Source organism: Perca flavescens, chromosome 14, assembly GCF_004354835.1.
Source record: "Perca flavescens isolate YP-PL-M2 chromosome 14, PFLA_1.0, whole genome shotgun sequence".
Taxonomy (NCBI): domain Eukaryota; kingdom Metazoa; phylum Chordata; class Actinopteri; order Perciformes; family Percidae; genus Perca; species Perca flavescens.
This window is the reverse complement of record NC_041344.1, coordinates 30,721,670-30,742,883: the sequence shown is the minus strand read 5'-3', so window position 1 is coordinate 30,742,883 and position 21,214 is coordinate 30,721,670. Positions and strand designations below refer to the sequence as shown.

Sequence of the window (21,214 nt, the reverse complement as noted above, 5' to 3'; positions counted from 1 at the left end):
TTCTCTACACATTACCATTCCAATATGCATCTTGCACACTACTTTGCACTATTACTTTTTGCACTTAACATCCCACTCCATGTGTAGGCCTACTTGTCTTGATGTCTTATTTGTATATTATGTTGATATGTGCCTTTATATATTGTTGTCTCTATTGTACAGTAGGCTATGTGTCTATATTACTATTTGTTTACTGAATGTTTACTACTACATGTTTATTTGTTGAATGTATATTAACACCTACTGAAGTCAAATTCCTTGTATATGTAAGTATACTTGGCCAATAAAACGGATTCTGATTCTGATAAGCATACCTGTATCACCCACAGCAAACAAAAGCCTGCCTGTGAAAAGCAGCTACCCAGAAAGGCTTCCAGTAAGATAACAGAGACTGTGTGAAGAAAGGGGCTGGATGAGCAACTTTCAATTGAGTAAATGGGCTGCCATATTTTTATTCACTGACTAAAACACTGACCCACAGAAAGGGGGCTATAAACAGATGTGCTTGGGGCCTGAGAAATATTTGACACCGGCCCTGCTGTTTAGCTTGCTGTAATGTGTTTGGCTTCCCTGTAGGTGGAGGCTGGAGCCTGCTGGACCTTCAGATGCCAAGAGGAGGGGCTCTGAGGCTTTGTTGTTATAGTAAAGACTCAACCGCGGTCAGCGTTTTCCCTGACCGGGTCACGCGTTTCTTCTGTTCACTTTTCCCGGTGCAAAAACAATTGCGGATTGTCTTCTAAGAGCGTCAAAGAAGAAAGCAGAGGAAACAACGCGGTGAAAGAAATCAGCTGCAGAGATGTAAGATTACAACTGTCACATCTACATCAGTTCGATGAGTGCTGTTTGTCTCTAAGATTTAAATAACGGCACGTTTTAGTTTTACGGCGTCCTGTTGCACAACATGACTCCAGAGTAGCCTACAACCATATCAAGGGGAAGTAACAGTAACGTTTACTGAAAGCACTTAAAACACGTCACGGGAATTTGTTGTAATAAGCTAACGTTAACGTTACTGTTAGCAACAAAAAAAAATAATAACGTTACTGTTAAAAGCAGGATTTGGGCCTGACTGTGGAGCTTAACTTCGAGAACCATACAGTGCACGTGTTTAGTTTACAGAGAACTGTATCTTAGCTAATGTGTGTGCTACGCACATTATAGTCTGCTTACAGTGTACCGTTACCTAGTAGGCCTACAGTTTCGTAATATGTGATGACATACAGCTAAACAAAGACAACAAAGCTAAAGCTAAGATAAATAACACAAACATACAACGCACACTCACTCACACACTTTATTTTTATGTTTCAAATATGCGACTCCACCATGTTTGTCAGTGGTGTGGCCAAAACATATCTGAGTAAACCAGTGGCAGAAGTTAACACATTAAATGGTACCTGTTACTTTAAGTAGGAAGTGGTGTCTGTCAGAACCAGAACAATAGTTCAGACCCAGTGGTGTAGTCTATGTGATATGCAGGTATGCACAGTATACCCACTAAGAAAGCGCCAAGATTTCCATATACCCACTTAAAAATGCTCAATGAAAAGGAGCAACGAATTTTTTTATTATATTTTTGATATATTTTGAATTGTCATCTGTTTTTCTTCTTCACATAGGCTAAATAAAGGTATTTCCACCGTAAATTGGTGCATAAAAGGGTATCTGAATACAGGAAATGAAGTTGTTGATGCTCCTAACTTCCCTGGGGGGACCCCCCACTTATACCCCCCACCCTCCCCCAAAGGCAGATTCTGGCCAATATACAGTACAGTATACCCACTGCAATACATTAGACTACACCACTGGTTAGACCATGAGGGACTTGCTGCTTATAAGCATGCATGTGTTGTACATGTGGTAGCATATAAATTACCAGCAGAAGAAGATATATTACAATAGCCAGCAGTTAAACATGCCAGTGAATACTGTGTATTCATAAGTGGCACATGCCCGTACATCAGCAACTGCAGAATAGTCAATAATGGCATACCATCAATCCATTTTGAACTTTGCCTACACTCTAACATAAATTTTATATTGTCATATAGCTTATGGGGCCTTTTTAACAGTTAGGTTAGAAATGGTGCAACTTGAAATAACTAACTAACTAAATAAAAAAATAAAAAACTTTTTAAGAGACAAATTAGCTGGCCTATTGGTCCTCACATTTCCACAACCTTTTACAACACAACATGCTGATAGACAAATGTCTTTAGCTAACATAGCCAGTGAAATGACGGTTTGTAAACGTTTGTGTAAAAAAGAATGTGCTCAATGTTTTTATTATGTTTAGAGTGTAGTGTGCAGGAGGACGTGATAGATAAGGCAACTGAAAAGTCCCTACACTGAGACATGTATAGACCGTTTTATCCATTTGGGGCATCCTGGTAGCAGAAGTGTTAATGAACACCCAGCCTGAGACCTTGTCTGCCTGTTATTGATTTGCATGGACATTTGGAGCTGAGGTCTTTTCAGTGTGTAAATGTTACAGACAGACCGCACATAGACAGCAGCAATACATAAACATTGAATTGATTAGTCAGCAAGAAGCACCTGGAGCAATACACAGCAGTAGGATCAGGAAAGTAAATTCCCATAAGAAGCACATTAACTAAACAGAATCTATGCCAATAATATAAACAACAAATTCTGAGTTCCACTACTTAAACATGTCTACTACAAATCCTTAAGCTGACAATTAGGAGTGTGAGAATTTAAAAAGCCTGTTGGAACACCTCTTTGCTCAGAAATCTGAGACTGGCTCACATCATGTTTATGTTCTTTAAGAGAGCAGCTGGAGATTTTATTTCTTTGTTGTGAATAGCACACTTATGCTCTCAAATCGTCGGTTTAATTTTATCAACATAAATTACATCTCAGAATTGAAGTAACATAATTATATTAGGCTACATATGTGATCAAGGATGGATACCCGACCCAAGCCCGATGTTACCCAATGGGCCGGGTTTGGACAGATATTTAGAAATGATGTTCGGGTTTGGGTCGGGCTCGGTCACATCAGCGCGATAAGGCATTGAACATTTTAAATGATGATGGAATGAACCAAATGCTGTTACAAAAATATTCCATCTAAAAAAATCTTTTTTCAAATTTAAGAAATCCTTTGGAAAATGGTGGAGCACAGAATACACAATGTGTGTGTGTGTGTGTGTGTGTGTGTGTGTGTGTGTGTGTGTGTGTGTGTGTGTGTGTGTGTGTGTATGTCTCTCAGATCCAGTGATGGTCCGCTGTAAAAATCAGAGTATCTGGCTTCAGCTACGATCTCCACCCCTCCTAACAAGTCTCTGACACTCTGGATGAACATTCGACCCAGTGCTCGCCCTCTGACCTTGAATGTAATTAGGGTCATTCCTGCTGTAATGGAGAATCCCAGCCTGCTGTCCCTCATCATTGCCTTGCTGGGTTTTCTGAGCCCATGCCTGACAAGACTGACTCCCAGAGTCTCCTTCCCAATGAGTGAGTAAAGACTTTGTTTTCCTTTTATCCTGCTGGAAAACTTAAAATAACTTAAAGGGAGCAATATAGTTCCAGCATCAGTGCAATGTCATAATGTACATACTACAAGGTCTATGCATATATTATATATATATTACATTATAGGTAATGTCAGGGCTACAGACAAACTTTTTTTACGAGGAGCAGTGAGCACTGTAGCCCCTAACAGATATTTTTTATAGGGGCACAGGCAGCAAATGTATGGGCACTAGGGCTGAACGATTTTTGAAAATAATTTAATTGCGATTTTTTTCAAAGATATTGCGATTTAATATGCGATTATTTTTTAAGCTCTTTGTCTTATGTATTATTCAGCAAAGACAAGCAATACATCATTGTATAGTATGAACAACACAAGATTAGATACATTAAACAAACTGTTCTTTCCTGGAGGCCAGGCCTAGATGTGATGAGGAAATTAGGTGATGCATGAATTTATATGAATGACCTCTTTTTTTATGTAACTACTTCAGTCACTGTAGTATATTGAGCACTGACCAAGCCTGGTGTAAACATTCATATGAAAGTCAGAAACAAATCGCTCAAACTAAAGTGCAGATTGCAGAAATATAAAAACGGATATGTGGCTTTACCACACTTAGTAGTATTTAGATTATTTAATTATTATTTACTGTAATAAACATATGTAAACATGTGGATTGCACTTTTTAAACACTGTCTTTGAACTTTACTAGACAGTTAAATAAGTAAAAATATAGTATATATACAACGGTGTATTTTGTTTTTTACAGCGCACACAGAGGAGCTGCCTCCAGCCCCTCCCTCCCCTCATGAAGTTGCGTGCATGACAGCGTCAACGTTGCACTCAGAGACAGAGAGGCTATTGTAACGTTAGTAGTAGCATGCAGCTGCTGGTCTTGCCGTGGAATTAACTGTACTAATAAAACCGTTGAAACAATGCAGCCACGCTGCTGTGAAAGCTCCCCGAATGTCATTTATCAGAGTCTGGTTGTTAACCCTCCCCTTAAGTCTCCTCCACTCCATATCTTTATAACGGAGCTAGCTAACTGGAGCTAATCGTTGCTAAACGAGCCTTCAGTTCTTCGTGCCTGTATCCATTAACTGCATGTATGGAGTGGAGCCCGAATTAAACCCTTCATTTTATTAAAATGACTGTAAAAGTTAACCTACAACTCAGAGTTGTTTGAATGACAGAAATCTGCTCAAGGTACGGCGTAGCGTTAGCGTGCTAAGTTGATGCTTTCTCTGCGGAGTGCAGACTGATTTGCTCTTGTGAGTCATGTGACCAAATCGCAGCCGTTTTAACTAGAGCCGGGACTTTAACGCATTAATTAAGATTAATTAATTACAGACTTTAATGCGTTAATTAATTACACAAAAAATAACATGTTAAACATTTTTTACGCATTTTAATCACACTTATTTTTGCACCGCGGGACGTTTCTCACTGGATGAGTTTCGGCGGACCGATTATACTGGAGCACCAACTAGCGTTCATGACTTCAGACCTTTTATATATGTCAATGCTTCAGACAACAACAAACCACAGTGAACATGAGCAAAGAAGCTGACGAGAACGCTTTGGTTGGCCCCGTGGATGGGAAATTTTGTTATAAAAAACGAACAGATGGAAGCGTCGATTAGAGCATGGTTGTGTGCAAGCTATGCAACTAGGAATTCGCATATCACCGCAGCACATCGAGCCTCAAGTATCACCTCGACGCAAAACAATTAGCAGCTAGCCCGACTCCGAGTACAAGGACCCACACCCAACCTACACTTCACCAGATGACTGGTTTAAGGACCAGGGTAACAAAGTCTGAATGTACTTGAAAGTATTGTGTTTTACTTAAAAAAACATAGTTTACAGAAGGTCTACCTACCTATAGGCTACCTGAATTTGTGAAATGTACTATATTTCTAAATATGCTATTGCTACACTTAATGGCAAAAATTGCACTGGTCTGCTGGACTTGGTTGAACAAAAATAAACAATATTGTGTTGCTTAAGCTTATGTATTCAGTCATTATTCAATGGTATACTAAAAATCTATGTGAAAAAAATTACTTCTCAATGTTCTCAGGTCAAATATTTATGCAATTAAAATGCGATTAATTTTGATTAATTAATTACAAAGCCTGTAATTAATTAGATTAATTTTTTTAATCGAGTCCCGGCCCTAGTTTTAACATATCGCCACATTATTGCAAATGCAATTAATCGTTCAGCCATAATGGGCACACACCTGAAATCGATCTGCAACACAATTATTATTTTTTTTTTAACATTTCCCTGACTTTTAACTGTATTACTTATAAATGCTTTGGTTATAAATACATAAACTACAATCTGCTGTACAAATTAGCAGAGTGCAGCCTATCTAGATGCTTTTAAATTGCCTGCTGAAATTGAATGAAAATGCCTAATCCCAGTGTTAACTGCTGTGAATCAACAGGTAGTCCTGGGAGACATCTCATCCGCTTTAGTTGCCATGACGTTAGCAACACCACCACACTGCTGCTGAGTGAGGATGGAGACATGCTGTATGTAGGAGCCCGGGATGCTGTGTTAGCATTGGATGTTAGCCACAAGGACACCATCATACTGAGGAGTAAGGTGGGGGAGCGACCACTGATGAAGCCCAACCTAAATTGAGAGAGTCATTAGTACTTAAGTTACTTTAGTTACTATTACTTTGTCTACATTTTGAACGTATGGAACTCAAACTAGAAAATGCAAAATTATGTAAGCAGTGACCGCAATTACAATCTTAGTAAAAGTGTAAGATTGGAAAGTAGTTTTACTGCTAGTTTTGGTTTGGCAGTTAAATGGGTCTCCGGTTTCTCAGGACACAGTTTTATTCCGAAGCACAAATTGTGTATGAAGTTTGAAAATCTCTTCTCTTCTTTCAGCTCGACTGGAGCCCTTCAGAGAAAGACCTTGAACAATGTTCAATGAAAGGCAAGAAAATGGCAAGTAGTTCATTGTACTGACGTACAAATACTCAGAAATTGTTAAACTCCAAAGTTAAATGAAAGTCTCCTCTTGATTCAGAGTACCAACCAAACTTAACATCCAACTTCTATTTACATTTTCTTAAATGAGCAGAAAAAACACAATGAAGTTGTTGTTTATGTTTAATGAGCAACATGTCTAATAGTCTTTTAATTAGTGTGAATTCTTGGTGGGTGAAGCATACTTTAATAAGAGATCTTGATATTCTGTAAAAAACCAAAGGCACACACTGCTTGCTATACTGAAACATCTAACTTGATGTCCTCTGTGTGTTTTTTCTAGGCCGACTGTCCGAATTTCATTCGTGTACTGCAGTTCTTAAACACCACCCACATCTATGCCTGTGGAACATTTGCCTTCAGTCCACGCTGCACCTACATTGTAAGTTTGTTTACACAGCATGATAGTGTGCCCTGTTTAAGAATTTTAACAATTTACACAGAAAAATACCCAGATTTTCCGCAGTAGGTTGCATTTGATGTGATGTAATTTGATTTCTCTGTACATCTTTATTTAGTTTGATACCAGCTGGACTTTTACTTTTTTCTGTTCAGCACTCGGAGACGTTAACAATGAGCATCAAGCCTGATGAAGGAAGAGGTCGCTGCCCTTATGACCCCTACCAACGCAACACTGCTATCATCGTAGGTAGGTAAGGCAATGATGCCACACCTGCTACAATAAAATGATAGCTGAGGCAAGTTGAAACAAAAATGTGGCTGCTACTTAGAGAATGTGGAAGGATTTATTGCTGAATCCGTCAGTCCTAGTTGCCTTCGTCGGCCATTTTTTGGGGCCGCTTATTGTCGGCGTCAGCTGAACAGCCAATTCATCTGATTGGCTGCTTTTGAGACGACAAATAAATCAGGAGAGGCCTCATTGATCAATACATTAATAAAATCAAGCTTAGGCAGTAGAGTTCTAATATTTAGATGCAATGGTTTAAAACCATCACATAATTGATACTAATGTGGTGAATTCAAATCAGTAGAATTCATAACTAATAGGGTAGACTGAGTAAGTGAATGATTAGTGTTAATAGACACAAGATTGTTCATATCCACCCCATTCTGTCTGTCACTTTGTCGTGGAAGTTGAACAGCACAGTTCGAGAGGACAGTGATATTGCCAGCCTGTTTAACAGATTCACTTAACAGGATTAATAGCATGAGAGGCCTGTAGGGGGAGCTAGAAGAGGAGAGGGCACCCTGATAGAGGAAGTAGTCCTTGGTAGACCTTGTAGAGGCAGCCCCTGTGGACGTCAATTAGTAACGGGACTGGTGCCTGCACCTGTGAGCGGCCGGCTGCTGTCTCTGACCACAACACAGACATGGGAGTTAGAGAAGCTGGAGTAGAACACATTTGCAGCTAGCATACGTGAGCCTGTGTGATTTGGGTGGATTCCATCGCATTAAAACATGGAGGATCGTTCCAAGAACAGATTAAAATTATCGACCAAACTGTAAGCGGCAGCACTGTGACTAAAGCCAGGTGTTGAGCTGCAATAGTCTACTGAAACGTCCACCACTACGTCCGACAGTCTGTAGTGGGCCAGAGGTACAAACTTCCTTTTCACTGAGTTTTAGGATGTTAAAAAACAAACCTGTTCAAATCCACCTCCTTTTGCTTGATTTCCCAAAGGGAAAAGCTTATAATGGAAGAACTGCGATTCCGAAATGCATGTATGAGACTGAAACCTAAATTCTTCTACAGTAGTTTCTGAAAATGTGCTTGATGAGCATGTGATTAAAACACAACATACACTACAGCAGTTCAAACATGGTTCAAAATAGTTATTTTGGTCCCGTCTAAAAAATTAAATTTTTGAAAAAAATATAACTAAAACATTCTTTGTGCCACACTTTGCAGAACACAACACATACCTTCTACACCTTATCAACAAGACAACAACCTCTATAACCTAATCTCTAACCTAATTGGAGCTAGTGAGTTTTCAGTATTTGGTATTACAGGGGTCCGTTCCAGGTAGGAGGTTTAACAAACTCTGAGTCTAACCCTGATGTCTGAGTTGATTTACCCTGAGATAGGTTCCAGAACAGCTGATTTGAGTTGGTTCAATCAACTCGGAGTATGTTCACTCAGGGTTACGCGCGTGCACAAAAGGCAGTATGAATGGAGCCATGATTCTACGATTCACCATGGTAACAACCACAAACAAACGGGTCGGCGGAAATACTCATGCGCACAAACAGCGAGTATGTATATAATGTATGTGTAATGTATAATATGTATTTCGTTTAAAGCAAGAGCAAAAGCAAGACAGAGGCTGCTGCTGCAAAAGAGAGAGAATAGATGTGGGAGAAAATTGCTGCTTGAGTCAATACGTACGCATTCACAGTGTATTAATTTCATATTTAATCACAGTTAACTTATAATATTACTGGTGAAAACTGGAATTGTATTCCACCTATAATTTCATTTAGTTGCAATCCTGCGGGCGAAAAAGTAAACTATACTAATCCCATTCTGAAGCTGGAGCATCATGATCAAGAACAGAACTATAATGTATAATGATGTATTTCTTTTTAATGGCTCTACTGTCCAGGGAACATTACAAAAACGTTTAAAAAACGTTTCAGAGCGAGTTACACTTTTCTGATGGCTCTGCATACAGTGGCTTACTATTACAGTACGATCCGCTACGCTATTGTAAAGAAAACTGCCGTTTGCAAAAAACGTAATGCGATACAAAGAATCTGCTGGGATGTTAAAGCCTGTCCACGATGGTTGATGTTAGTGATATGAGGACGGATAAGATATCTACATAGGCCTATCTAATGGAATGTGATAAAAAATACTTCTCAAATCGGTTATGTGGAAATGAAAATACATCTATAGTTGGGAATACCGACGTAAACTCTCTGTGAAATAATACAGCTTTTTCATCAATGGGATCGTCGACAGTCGTCGTTTTATAATCTGCCTAATATAAACCAATAAATTTTTTTATTCATGCAGATAAAACTGCATTAAAATGCGCCTGATACAGACTGAATGAATGAATGAGGAAATGAGTTTCTCCTCCCTCTCGAGGTTTCTTGAAGAAAACCTGCTCCCGACCAGGTTAGGTTCACAGACTCAGTTACCATAGTAACTGACTCTGAGGTTAAGTTACCTCTCTTTCTGGAACGGAAAACCCAGAGTTTCCCTCATCTCAGGGTTAACAAACTCAGAGTTTTCACTAAACCTGCTTTCTGGAACGGGCCTCAGGTGTCACTGGGGGTGCCAAAACCTCTCCAAGTGACCACATTTTGCTAAATGCTTTTACTCACTTCTATGCTATTAGAAAAAACATAATAAAGACTTAAAATGACCTACAAAACCTTTTTATATTCATTCAAACACTGTTTCAAGATATTTTTTCTCATAAATCACATGTATGTGCCTGCTGGCTCTGGAAGTGGGACTTAGCTCTGTTGCGCATTCATTTGGACTGGCATTGGATGTTCCTATTATGCTATATACTTTTGGAAAGGGAATGTGATTGGCTACAATTGCCATGATTGATGTGTTGATAGCCAATGAAAGCTTCTCAGGAGATGACGCAGCATATTGACAGTCCACAGTGGGAACGCTTGCTGGACGTCGGGGGCTGTCCCAGGGTGAAAACTAAACCGAAAAAGGTAGGGATAGTTTCATTGTTTATGCAGCTACTTGAAGAAAACAAACATACTCAGGAACATGGTGCAAGGCATGGAGAAATATATTAGGCTCGTTCGAGATTAGCCAGGTCTGCGCAGATTCGTTCAATGGCGATCGCCCCCCAATTCATGCCGGTTAGATTTGACGTCATGCACACGTGGGCAACGATAACCTCACGAGATCAAGGCGGCCGCAGGTTTAAGATGCAGGCAACGCAGTTGCTTTTCAACGACTTCAAGACCCAAGCGGACCCAGGGCATGCTGGGAAACGCCGGCCTCTCAGCTGATCTAACAGCTGATTGGTTCAGAATCGACTCAACATGATGACGTTTTGTATACATTTTTTATTGTTTTTTAATTGGAGGGATTTTAATTGCTATTTGTCTGATTTAAAGGCTTATTCTGTACAAATCACATGTTGTGTGGCTGATAGTTACGATAGTTAGAGACTAAATCCGTTCAGATTACGGATCATCTAGTGTGTTGTTAATTAAAATCAGCAACAGATCGCATGTTAAGCATTTTGACAGCAACTCTGTCATAATAAAAACAACTAGAGACTGTACAAGCTGATAGACCTTTTATTAAATCGGAATCGGACAGGATGTGAATGTTTTTCTGACTTCCTGGCTGCTGCTGCCTGCTCTTGTCCACTTTACAGGCGAGGCGCAGTTTATCTCGAACGAGCCTAGTATTTCAGACGGAACGAGATCGGCAACTTAAGTTAGCAGACAGTTAGCAGACAATTAGCATGGAGTCTACAGGACAATATTCATAACCTGGATTAATTCTTTTGAAAAACCCTTGTTATCCTTTTAATCTGTGGACACTTACGGACTAGAGGAATATAAATAAACCAGGAATGGATGGGGATTGAGTTTTTTTTTTTTTTTTTTTTTTTTTTTCTTCAATAGCATGAGCACTAAGAACATGAATAATGCTTTGGTGCTTATGATTTCAGTAAAATTAACTGAATGATTGAATTGTATCAATCAAACGATGCACAGAATGTCCATATTGACAAAAGTTTTGAACTTTTGTGTTTAAATACTTATTATGTAACATGTCAGAACTCACGTAAGTTACCTAAGCGGGTCGCCAGCGTCCCAGTGGATGTTAACAGCTTCAACTTCTGCTATGGAATGTCATTACAGCCACTATAATTTATAAGTTTCTTAACGGAGGTATACTGAGATAGTAAGTTAAGGAGCTCTACCAGAATGTCATTTACTTTGGCACTGGGAAAGGAGTGTGTTACAGACCTGCTGGACCTGATGTCTCTGATAATGGAATCCTAGGGCTGGGCGATAGGGAGAAAATCAGATATCATGATATTTTTGACCAAATACCTCAATATCGATATTGTGGTGATATTCTATGGTTGACAATTGGTGCTTTAACAAAATATCTTCACACTTAGATTTGTGATAAATAATCATCAGTAATGTGGACATAATGTCTAAGTGGGTAAAGGCAAATAATAGAACAGCTAGAACAGTCTGGTAAGTTCAGAAAAGTACTGTACCTCACTTTACCGGCGCCTTTTAAACCAGTAAAAGACAACGCTTATGTCATATCACGATATTACGATATCCAAAATCTAAGACTATATCCAGTCTCATATCATGATATCAATATATTGCCCAGCCCTATGGAACACCCTACGATCAGAACAGAAGATGGCTGTGAAGTGAGACCAGTAGAGACGCGCCCCCGAGAGGACACAACACCAGGGTGGATGTTATTGTTTGCTGGCTCCGAGATCTCAGAATGTCTGGCAACTGCCTCCTTCAGTAGCCTATGATATGTGGATGAGGTTTTCTTGAGGGATCCGGGTAGGTGAGCCGTAGCTGGTGGAGGGAAAATCTTTTTTTGTCCAGGATATCAAAACCGTTTGCTCTCGGGTTGGAGGGAGCAGCCAATGATGAGAGAGGTAGGACGGCCCATCGAATCAGGATTTACCGGGGAAGGTGGAGAGGTCAGATTTTCCAGAGCTGATACCTACACCGTGTTCCAAATTATTATGCAAATGATATTTTACACTGATTTTCCGAAATAGTCGATGCAACTAACAGTCAGTATAATTTTCATGTCACCAACCGTTAGGGTATAAGTCAAATTTCATTGAACAAACCACCCAATGAAAACAGTATTTAAAAAATACAAATAAAAAACTCAAAATCCACTGTTCCAGATTATTATGCACAACATAGTTTCAAAACATTTTATAGGTTGTAAAAAACTGAAAATGGTCATTTGCTGAATTTGCAGCATTAGGAGATTTACTGAAATCAAAAGCTATTTCAATAAAACGCATCTTAACAGGGCAAGTTACAGGTTAACATAGGACCCCTTCTTTGATATCACCTTCACAATTCTTGCATCCATTGAACTTGTGAGTTTATGGAGAATTTCTGTTTGAATTTCTTTGCAGGATGTCAGAATAGCCTCCCAGAGCTGCTGCTTTGATGCAAACTACCTACCACCCTCATCTTTTGCTTGAGGATGCTCCAAAGGTTCTCAATAGGGTTGAGGTCAGGGGAGGATGGGGGCTCCACTGTTTTCATTGGGTTGTTTGTTCAATGAAATTTGACTTATACCCTAATGGTTGGTGACTTGAAAATTATACTGACTGTCATTTGCATCAACTATTTAGGAAAATCGGTGTAAAATATAATTTGCATAATAATTTGGAACACAGTGTATTTCCAAGCTGGGGAAACTCTTGTTGGAGTGGCTGGAGGTGCTGTTTACTTTGACGGAGTTTACTGTTCGTAACTTGGGCCCAAGGATGGGGTTGAGCAAATTTGAGGTGTTGCTCTATGGCTGAGCCATGTGTCTTCCATTAGGAGACAGGGGGCCATAGAGGGGAATTGCTTCTCCGCAGGACCACGGAATAGTCATTGTCCTGAGGTACTGCTGAACGTTCTTGAGGACGTGACAGACTGGTGTGCCCTCAATTTTCCAGGAGGGAGAGGTGTTTAGATTTTGCTGTGGCTACAGATGATAACTCCAGGATTAACTTGTCCCTCTCCCGGAGTTCAGACTGCAGTCGGGTGACTGCAGCTAACTTCAGTTTTGCAAAGGTAGGATGGCAATCCACACATGTAGCCATGTTCAAAGTTGTCAGGTAGGCAACATGATAGAGTAGTAAAAATCCAGTAGTAAAACTTAGGCCTAACTGTTACTTAGAGTTCTTAGCAAAGCGACTGGGTTAGCCCTAACAACAGACAGGCTTTTTTTCCGATGCAACTATTCACCAACTATTCACTTAATTTTTAGCTCACAATACGGCGGTTGATGGCACATATCTCTCCCTTACTCTATCTTTTCTGATTATGTTATGTTGCTGTAGGGGTTTGTACCAAAACAGAAAATCACGGTGTTCCTCTAACATCAGGTTCCAGGGTGATGCATCGCATTGCAGCTAAGAAAATAATATTACTCAACTGGAAGTCTCCACTGTCCCTATGTTTCATGAGGTGGCTCAATGAAATGCTTTCTATGGCAGATTTATTTCAACAAAAAGGAATTCACAAAAATACTTTTTGAAGGTGTGGGAACCATTTTTGATATTGCTTGATTAGACCTAAATGTCTGATTTGTGTGTTTGTTGCTATGCTATGCCCTTGTTCTGAGCATGTTTGATGTTGCACTCTGGCTGCCCTCCACCTATGTGAGTGTTTTTTCTTTTTTTTACCATCTGTTTTTGCCTTTTTATTGCTGTCTTGTCTAGTTTACTGTGTGACTGTTTAAAAAAATGTTACGTTGTCACTGGAAAATGAAATGTAGAGTTGTGTGTTGTCTGTATAGCTATAATTAATCTTAACCCGCTCATTTCAGTTTTGCAGATAGATTGAATCCTTTGAAAAATGGTGTCATACAGATGTTCCAAACTGTTGGTCAGCTTACGTTAGCCTACTGTTAGCTACAGTAGTAACTGGATTAAACACTGTTAAAATGCTGACAGCTAAACAGTGTAAAAGTGGGAATGTATTTCACTGTAGAGGATTCCAACACCGGAACATACTACAGTCTGCCGCTACAGCTATGAACTAAAAGACACAAACTAGCACTATGGTCACTGCTGTTAGAAAAACAACACAGACGGGACAAAATGTAGATCTAATCAGCACATGTTCTATGTGTGGGTTATTAGACCCAAAATAACCCTTTTCTCATCTGTTTTTGTCTTTTAACAGCAATTTACTGGTGAAAGTAATTATTGTTAAAAGTTATTGTTACATTTTTAATAATCATTTAAATTCCCACTATTTGTGCTGATCCGAATGAATTTGGATTTGAAATGATCCGATCTGTGACTCAAAACCGTGATCTGAACTGTGAGTTTTGTGATCTGTTTCACCCCTATTTGAGAGGGATGGAATATTGCAAGACATTCTCTCAGTGTTCATTATTAAAATGTGTGGTGTAGTTACATATGAAATTAATTGCTATAAGTATAGGCAGTTAAAAACATGTCAACCGTATTGTCAGTTTTGGCAATCAACTTTAAAAAGTTAGCGTGGAGCCCTGGCCCAGGCCCATCTTGGACCATCTATTCAATTCAATTTATTTACAGGGTCAACTCATAACAGAAGTTATCTCAGGACACTTTACAGATAGAGTAGGTCTAGACCACACTCTATAATTTACATAGACCCGACAACTACCACAAGCACATGCATTTGGCGCAACAGCGGGGAGTCAAAACTTTCTTTCAACAAGCAGAAACCTCGGACAGAACCTTGCTCTTGATTGTTGACCATCTGATGCAACTGGTTGGGGGAGAGGCTGAAATATGACTCATAATAATTATAGCAGTGGGCAGGGGCGGATCTACCGGGGTGGCATAGGGTGGCAAATGCCACCCTAAAAGAAAGCCTTGCCACCCCAGTTGGCAGCAACGAATTACGGTAAAAGTTATGGCCAATTTGACAATTTACGAGCGTGCGTCTCCAATGTTACTTAGGGTCTGACGTTTGTTCTATGTAAAGTAGGCTACAAAAGCTAATATTGATTCAACGTCTAATTGACAACGTCTGTCTGTCAATTGTTACTTTGAATCTTACAGAAATGAAGAGGAGAGGTAGCATATTCAGTTTTTGTCTCCAAAGAGAAAGGCGAGAGAAATAGAAAATGAACAAGTGAGCAAGGTAGAAGGAGAAGATGAGGTGGAAGGAGAGAGAAAAGAGGTGGAAGGAGAGAGAAAATGGCAACAGAAACGTGACAGACAGAATACAAGGCCAAGGCGACCAGGGACAGGATGAGGTGGGAGAAGACCACAGAGAGCATCACCAAGATGAGGAGGGAGAAAGAGAAGAGGTGGAGGGAGAGCATCACCAAGATGAGGAGGGAGAAAGAGAAGAGGTGGAGGGAGAGCATCACCAAGATGAGGAGGGAGAAAGCGAGAGACAAGAGAACGTGCAGGGCTCAGACAGTGAAAGGGAAAGCAGAGTGCCTGGGCCATCACCAACCATCTCCTGTCAAGCTGGTCCACACGGTATGGAAATTATTGATGCATAGTATACTAAGTTAAATATGAATAAGAACAACAAATGACAAAGCTTAAATATGAATAATTAGGGAAAGTTGTCAGTGTGAAAGTGTGATGAGATGGAGAGATGAGTTTTTATATTTTGTGTAGAATGTATTTTAGATCTATTGCTCAGATTAAATAAAAAAATATATATAAATAAAACAAAAAATAAACAAATGAACCTAAAAATACTCTCCCAGGCTAAAATGTGAGTGTGTGTTAACACAGTCTGATGGTTAGAACTAATCAATGACCGTTCCTAATTTTATACAAATGCTGCCTGCAACACTCTCTGACACAGTCCAAAACAGTTTGCTTTCCCTCTCACACATGTGCCACTCATCACCTGTGTCCTACCTTAATGCCTTTCCTGTGATAATGCCCCTTCTATCATACTTCTATATCTCCTATTAAGTGAGATCACATTGTATTGTCACTTATTCCTAATATGAACTGTTTCAAATGAAACCTCAAATGCAGGACACTGATTGCATGAGATTAAGTTTTGTAGTGTGTATATACTATTTCTCATCAAACTGTGATAACTGATTAAATTCAGTAAATATACGTCTGACATATGTTGCCACCCCTCAAAAATTCCTCCCCCCCTCTCGCCACCCTATAAATATTTTTCTAGATCCGCCCCTGCCAGTGGGTATAATGGAATGACTTGGTGAACAGTGGCAATTATAATAACAGTAAAGATAATAGAACTATGACTAATAATAGAAGTAGCAGCAGTGCAGGGCATAGCAGGTCGTCAAGCAGGACCACGGCAGCAGCTGCAAACATGATTTAGGTGCATGATCCAAGGAAATCTGCCTGTTTTAGAATAGTATTGGATGTTTCCCTCCTAGAAAACCAGGGGCATTTCTAGGACTTGAGGAGGTTTGGGGCTTAGCCCGGACCCATTTAAATAAACTGAATGCAATGCAAAACAGCAATTGGCTTGCCCAGCTTGTTAATAGCCAGTGTATGTTCATTTTAGCTGGCCAGTTTGTAGATGTTAGTTAGATGGCATCAACATTTGGTCTTATAACTGGCCTGGCAACCCAAAGGCCAAGGTTTTGTTTCCAGATCTGTGTGGCAACTTATGATGCGGGGGATCTGGGGGTTCTTTTATTTAAAAAATTATTTTTTTAAAGTAAGCGCTGTAGTGAAACTAGCAGGATACAAGTTATAATTGAGGTAAGTTTGGAGACACCACCTTATTTAATCATTAAATTAATAGATCTTTTTGTGTCGGTGTTGTAGTTTGTAGACGGTCCCTAAGCACTCGTCTTACTGCCGTCTCACCGCCGGTTGCTACTAGGTCGGACGACTGCTCGTTTTGATTAAAATTAGTTTGTAGCTCGTTAACCTTACTAGCGTCGTTTGTGATTTAATAACATTTCGCTATGGAGTAATTGATCTCAGAAGTTCGAATCTGTGAATATCTTTCTAACTTTGCTCACGTTTATGAAACCGAGAGCACGGATTATGAATCCGTGCATACAGTTTATAAAAACGAGGGAATGGATTATGAATCCGTGCTCACAGTTTATGAAACCGAGGGAATGGATTTTTATTCTGTGCACACGGTTTTAGTTTTTTTTTTTTTTCTCAGCTGACCCCAGGGGGCTCCGTAAGATGGCACAGACCAAATTTGAAGTTGATCGGATGAAATGTCTAGGAGGAGTTCATTAAAGTACGACATGTGAAAATGGCCAAAATCGCACTAATTCTGAACTTTGAATTCAAAATGGCGGACTTCCTGTGGGTTTAGGGTATGGCTCCACGGTGTTTTTTTGTATATCTTGACATGCTACGTATGTGTACCAAGTTTCGTTAGTCTACACATTAAACGTACTGCAGGGGCTCAATTTTTTAAGTTTTGTAGGTGGTGTTAGCAAGCCATTTTTGTGCGCCTATGCCTGAAACCCTTAAAATACGTACATTTTCAACATGCGACCGCCAATTTTGGTGAGTTAAGCCCCTCAAAAAGGCGATTAATTTGCCGGGAAAACAAGGAATAATAATTCCTTCAGTTTCAATAGGGCCTTTGCCGCAGTCGGCGCTCGGGGCCCTAAATTATATAGCAATAAGGCTCTTAGGCATTCTGTATTGCTTTCATCTAATATCTGCTTTTTTTTCATCTAAGATATTGCTTTTCATCTAATATCTGAGTCAGCACACATGTAGCCTAGGCATCATTTACTCTTCCATCCTCTTTGTGTCTTTTGTTGGGGAAGTAACCTCCTTAAATGTACATATGACAATTATTCACCTCAAAGATATATTAATTCATTTTAATGAATTAATAAACCCCTGGAGTGTGTTTTCTTCAGATGTTTTTTTTTCTGCTCTTGTTCAAAATTTTGTGCCTATTAAAAAAATAACTCATCCCATCTGTGTTCTCTGTGATGTGGAGGAGTAATTAAACTTAACATATTTACTCCCTTATGGAGTTAGATTCCCCTTTACACCTTGTAGCATGTAGGCCGACAACCAGAAACCCCAGCACATTAGATTCATCCCCAAACATGTAGGCTAAGCACTGTAATGAAAGGTTAATAGAGCTTAGTCCTTTGTTGCCATTTACAAGTTGAACCACTTCTCACTCCACTTTAACTTGAATGTAATGTTAGAGCGCTTCTTGGCTTCAGCTTGAAAAGTTGCGTTTTCAACAGTCTATTCACCATTGCTTGCAGTCGCTATGACAACAACTCGTCATGGGCTTTGCTTATCTGATCTACTGGATCTTCGATGAGTCGGTACCGTGGCGGCAGGAGAGAGAGCGAGACACACACACACACACACACACACACACACACACACACACACACAATATACATAGGCTACAATTAACACAGTTTTCCCCACTAATCTTGTCTCTTTCTATGAGAGAGAGAGAGAGAGAGAGATATCGTTTGGATATTAACGATTGTGATTCCAATTCCGATTCTTCCTTTCGATTCCGGTTCTTATTGATTCCGATTCTTTGAGTGGTGGAGTTGAAACTGGTCACATGGTTATTTCACAAATAAGAGGAAAGTTTTATTTTGATTCAAAGGTGGGTTGCAGTTTGACGGGGCTTTTTCAATGTAAAATAAAGCCACACTAGAGCACCGCTTACTGTGCTCCATGGCTGCAAAACAACAAGTGCCTGGTTGCTACGGAAACCAAAACTTGTGCATGTTAAATTTGGAACCCATGATCATATTTGAAACCAAATCCTCCAAAAGATTCCAATAAAGAAACTATTCCAATGGAATCGTAATTTTTAAAACGATTCCAAGTAGAAATTGGTTCTCGATGCCCATAGATATAGAACAATAGATATGACATGACGTCATAATTTATGGCATAACTGTCCGCCATCTTACTAGGGTACTGTTTACAATTGTCACCTATGGCAGCAAGTATGGTTATCAGCTGTGCAGCACCTAACTGCTTTACCAGAAGGACCAAAGAGACCAGGAGGCTGCCATCACTTTCCACACGTCAGTAGGAGTAGATAGAGTATTTTTTTTCTTCTTTTTTTAACTATAAATACAGAAAAGTTGGTGAACTAGCTAGCTAGTTACGTTGCCTAGCAACTGCTAACAGACCGGCTGAGATGTCAGTTAGTGGTGATTGCTAGCTAGCTCTTAACAACATTTATGAACAGCAAACATCATTTTAGTTGATTGATTTTTTACCTCAAATAAGACATTTAGTAACATTAACATTATAACACTTTTTACGTTTAACACTTCGTTAATATTGACATACATACATTGATTACTGTACTGTAACGTTACACATACAGTACAGGACAAAAGTTTGGACACACCTCACTCAATGCGTTTCCTTTTTATTTTTATGACTATTTACATTGTAGATTCTCACTGAAGGCATCAAAACTATGAATGAAGACATATGGAATTATGTACTTAACAAAAAAATGAGAAATAACTGAAAACATGTCTTATATTTTAGATTCTTCAAAGTAGCCACCCTTTGGTTTTTTATTAATTGAATTAATTAAGAATTCCACTAATTAACCCTGACAAGGCACACCTGTGAAGTGAAAACCATTTCAGGTGACTACCTCATGAAGCTCATTGAGAGAACACCAAGGGTTTGCAGAGTTATCAAAAAAGCAAAGGGTGGCTACTTTGAAGAATCTAAAATATAAGACATGTTTTCAGTTATTTCACACTTTTTTGTTAAGTACATAATTCCACATGTGTTCATTCATAGTTTTGATGCCTTCAGTGAGAATCTACAATGTAAATAGTCATGAAAATAAAGAAACACATTGAATGAGAAGGTGTGTCCAAACTTTTGGCCTGTACTGTAGCTAGAGTAAAGTTACGTTACACAAATCAACAGTAGCAACATCCAGCAACACGGAGCCTAACAGACCAGCCGCACTTAATGGTACATTTTCACCAGCTAACGTTAGCTCCCCAAACATTAGCCATGTTGAATCCTGCTGTCAGTCATCATATATTAACTATTCTATTCTATTAACTATCTATTGTTGTCAGCTTACCTCATGCCTTTACACGATTTTCCTTTCAGTAAATTAAAACTTAATAATCCATGTCTTGACGAGGTAAAGTAACGTCCAGAAAGACTTCCTACTTCAGCAGTAAGTCTCCGTATTACTATCGTAAATGTAATTTCCATAACGTTAAAGTCCATCAGCAGTTCTGGTGAAGTCATTATAGTCTTGTATCAACAAAAACTCATTGAAGCTAGCGAGGCTCTTCAACTACTCTGCTCATCGTCTAAACAAACTCCACGCTGGCCAGCTGACAGTAAGAAAACAAACGCTAAACAGGAGGTAGCTGTTGATGGGAAATGTGGTCTTATAGTTGAGATTGACATTAAAAAATATTGTTTAATGTATATTAGCCATTCAGAATACCAAAGACAGTTTTTACATATTAAGTTCATGCAAAATTGAAAAAATAAAATTATTACCTGCAATATAAATGCAAAATTATGAGATTATCTTCATAATTCAGGCATGAAAACGGGTCAGGGGTGAAAAAGGTGAGAAGGATATTACCACTCTAGAAGGTTCCGGGGGCATGCTCCCCCAGAAGAAAATTTTAAATATTCCATATTTTAAAGCATCAATCTGATGCATTTTGAGATGCATTTTTTGCCAACCAACAGTGTAATATTTCAATATGCACTCATTACAGTTAAAGTCCTTCTGACATTACACTAATAAAAGTCATAATTTTGAAAGACTAAAAAGTTTTGGATACATTTTTACTTCTTCCAACCATATGTTAAATAAAGAGTCAATGTGGATTTACATATTGCAATAATATCATAATCCTACAATGAATCATTGTGAAAACAAAAATTTACCACTTTGCCCAGTCATCATCAAAAAAGCTACATTCAAGATTTTGTCCATCTTGATATTAGCTGCTTTATTTACATTTATTAAAAACGTTGCATTGTTTATCTTTTCATATAGCTAGACGTCTAAACTCTGGGACAAGGCCGTT

The 21,214-nt window shown here is 39.1% G+C and overlaps 1 protein-coding gene across 2 annotated transcripts in view; it reads left to right on the top strand.

Annotated features, from left to right (window-relative positions):
• Positions 1-561: 561 nt before the first annotated feature.
• The window catches only part of sema4ab (sema domain, immunoglobulin domain (Ig), transmembrane domain (TM) and short cytoplasmic domain, (semaphorin) 4Ab), a 50,521-nt gene continuing 29,868 nt past the window's right edge, over positions 562-21,214 (top strand). Inside the window, exons 1-6 of one of the 2 annotated variants that reach the window (XM_028598157.1) lie at positions 562-798; positions 3,236-3,480; positions 5,958-6,118; positions 6,415-6,474; positions 6,800-6,898; positions 7,072-7,165. In XM_028598157.1, coding sequence (XP_028453958.1) covers positions 3,321-3,480; positions 5,958-6,118; positions 6,415-6,474; positions 6,800-6,898; positions 7,072-7,165 — 574 coding nt within the window. In that variant the 5' untranslated portion in view covers positions 562-798; positions 3,236-3,320. Of the gene's footprint in view, positions 799-3,235; positions 3,481-5,957; positions 6,119-6,414; positions 6,475-6,799; positions 6,899-7,071; positions 7,166-14,833; positions 15,684-21,214 lie in introns of those variants that run through there. The other variant, XM_028598158.1, reaches the window with a different exon arrangement.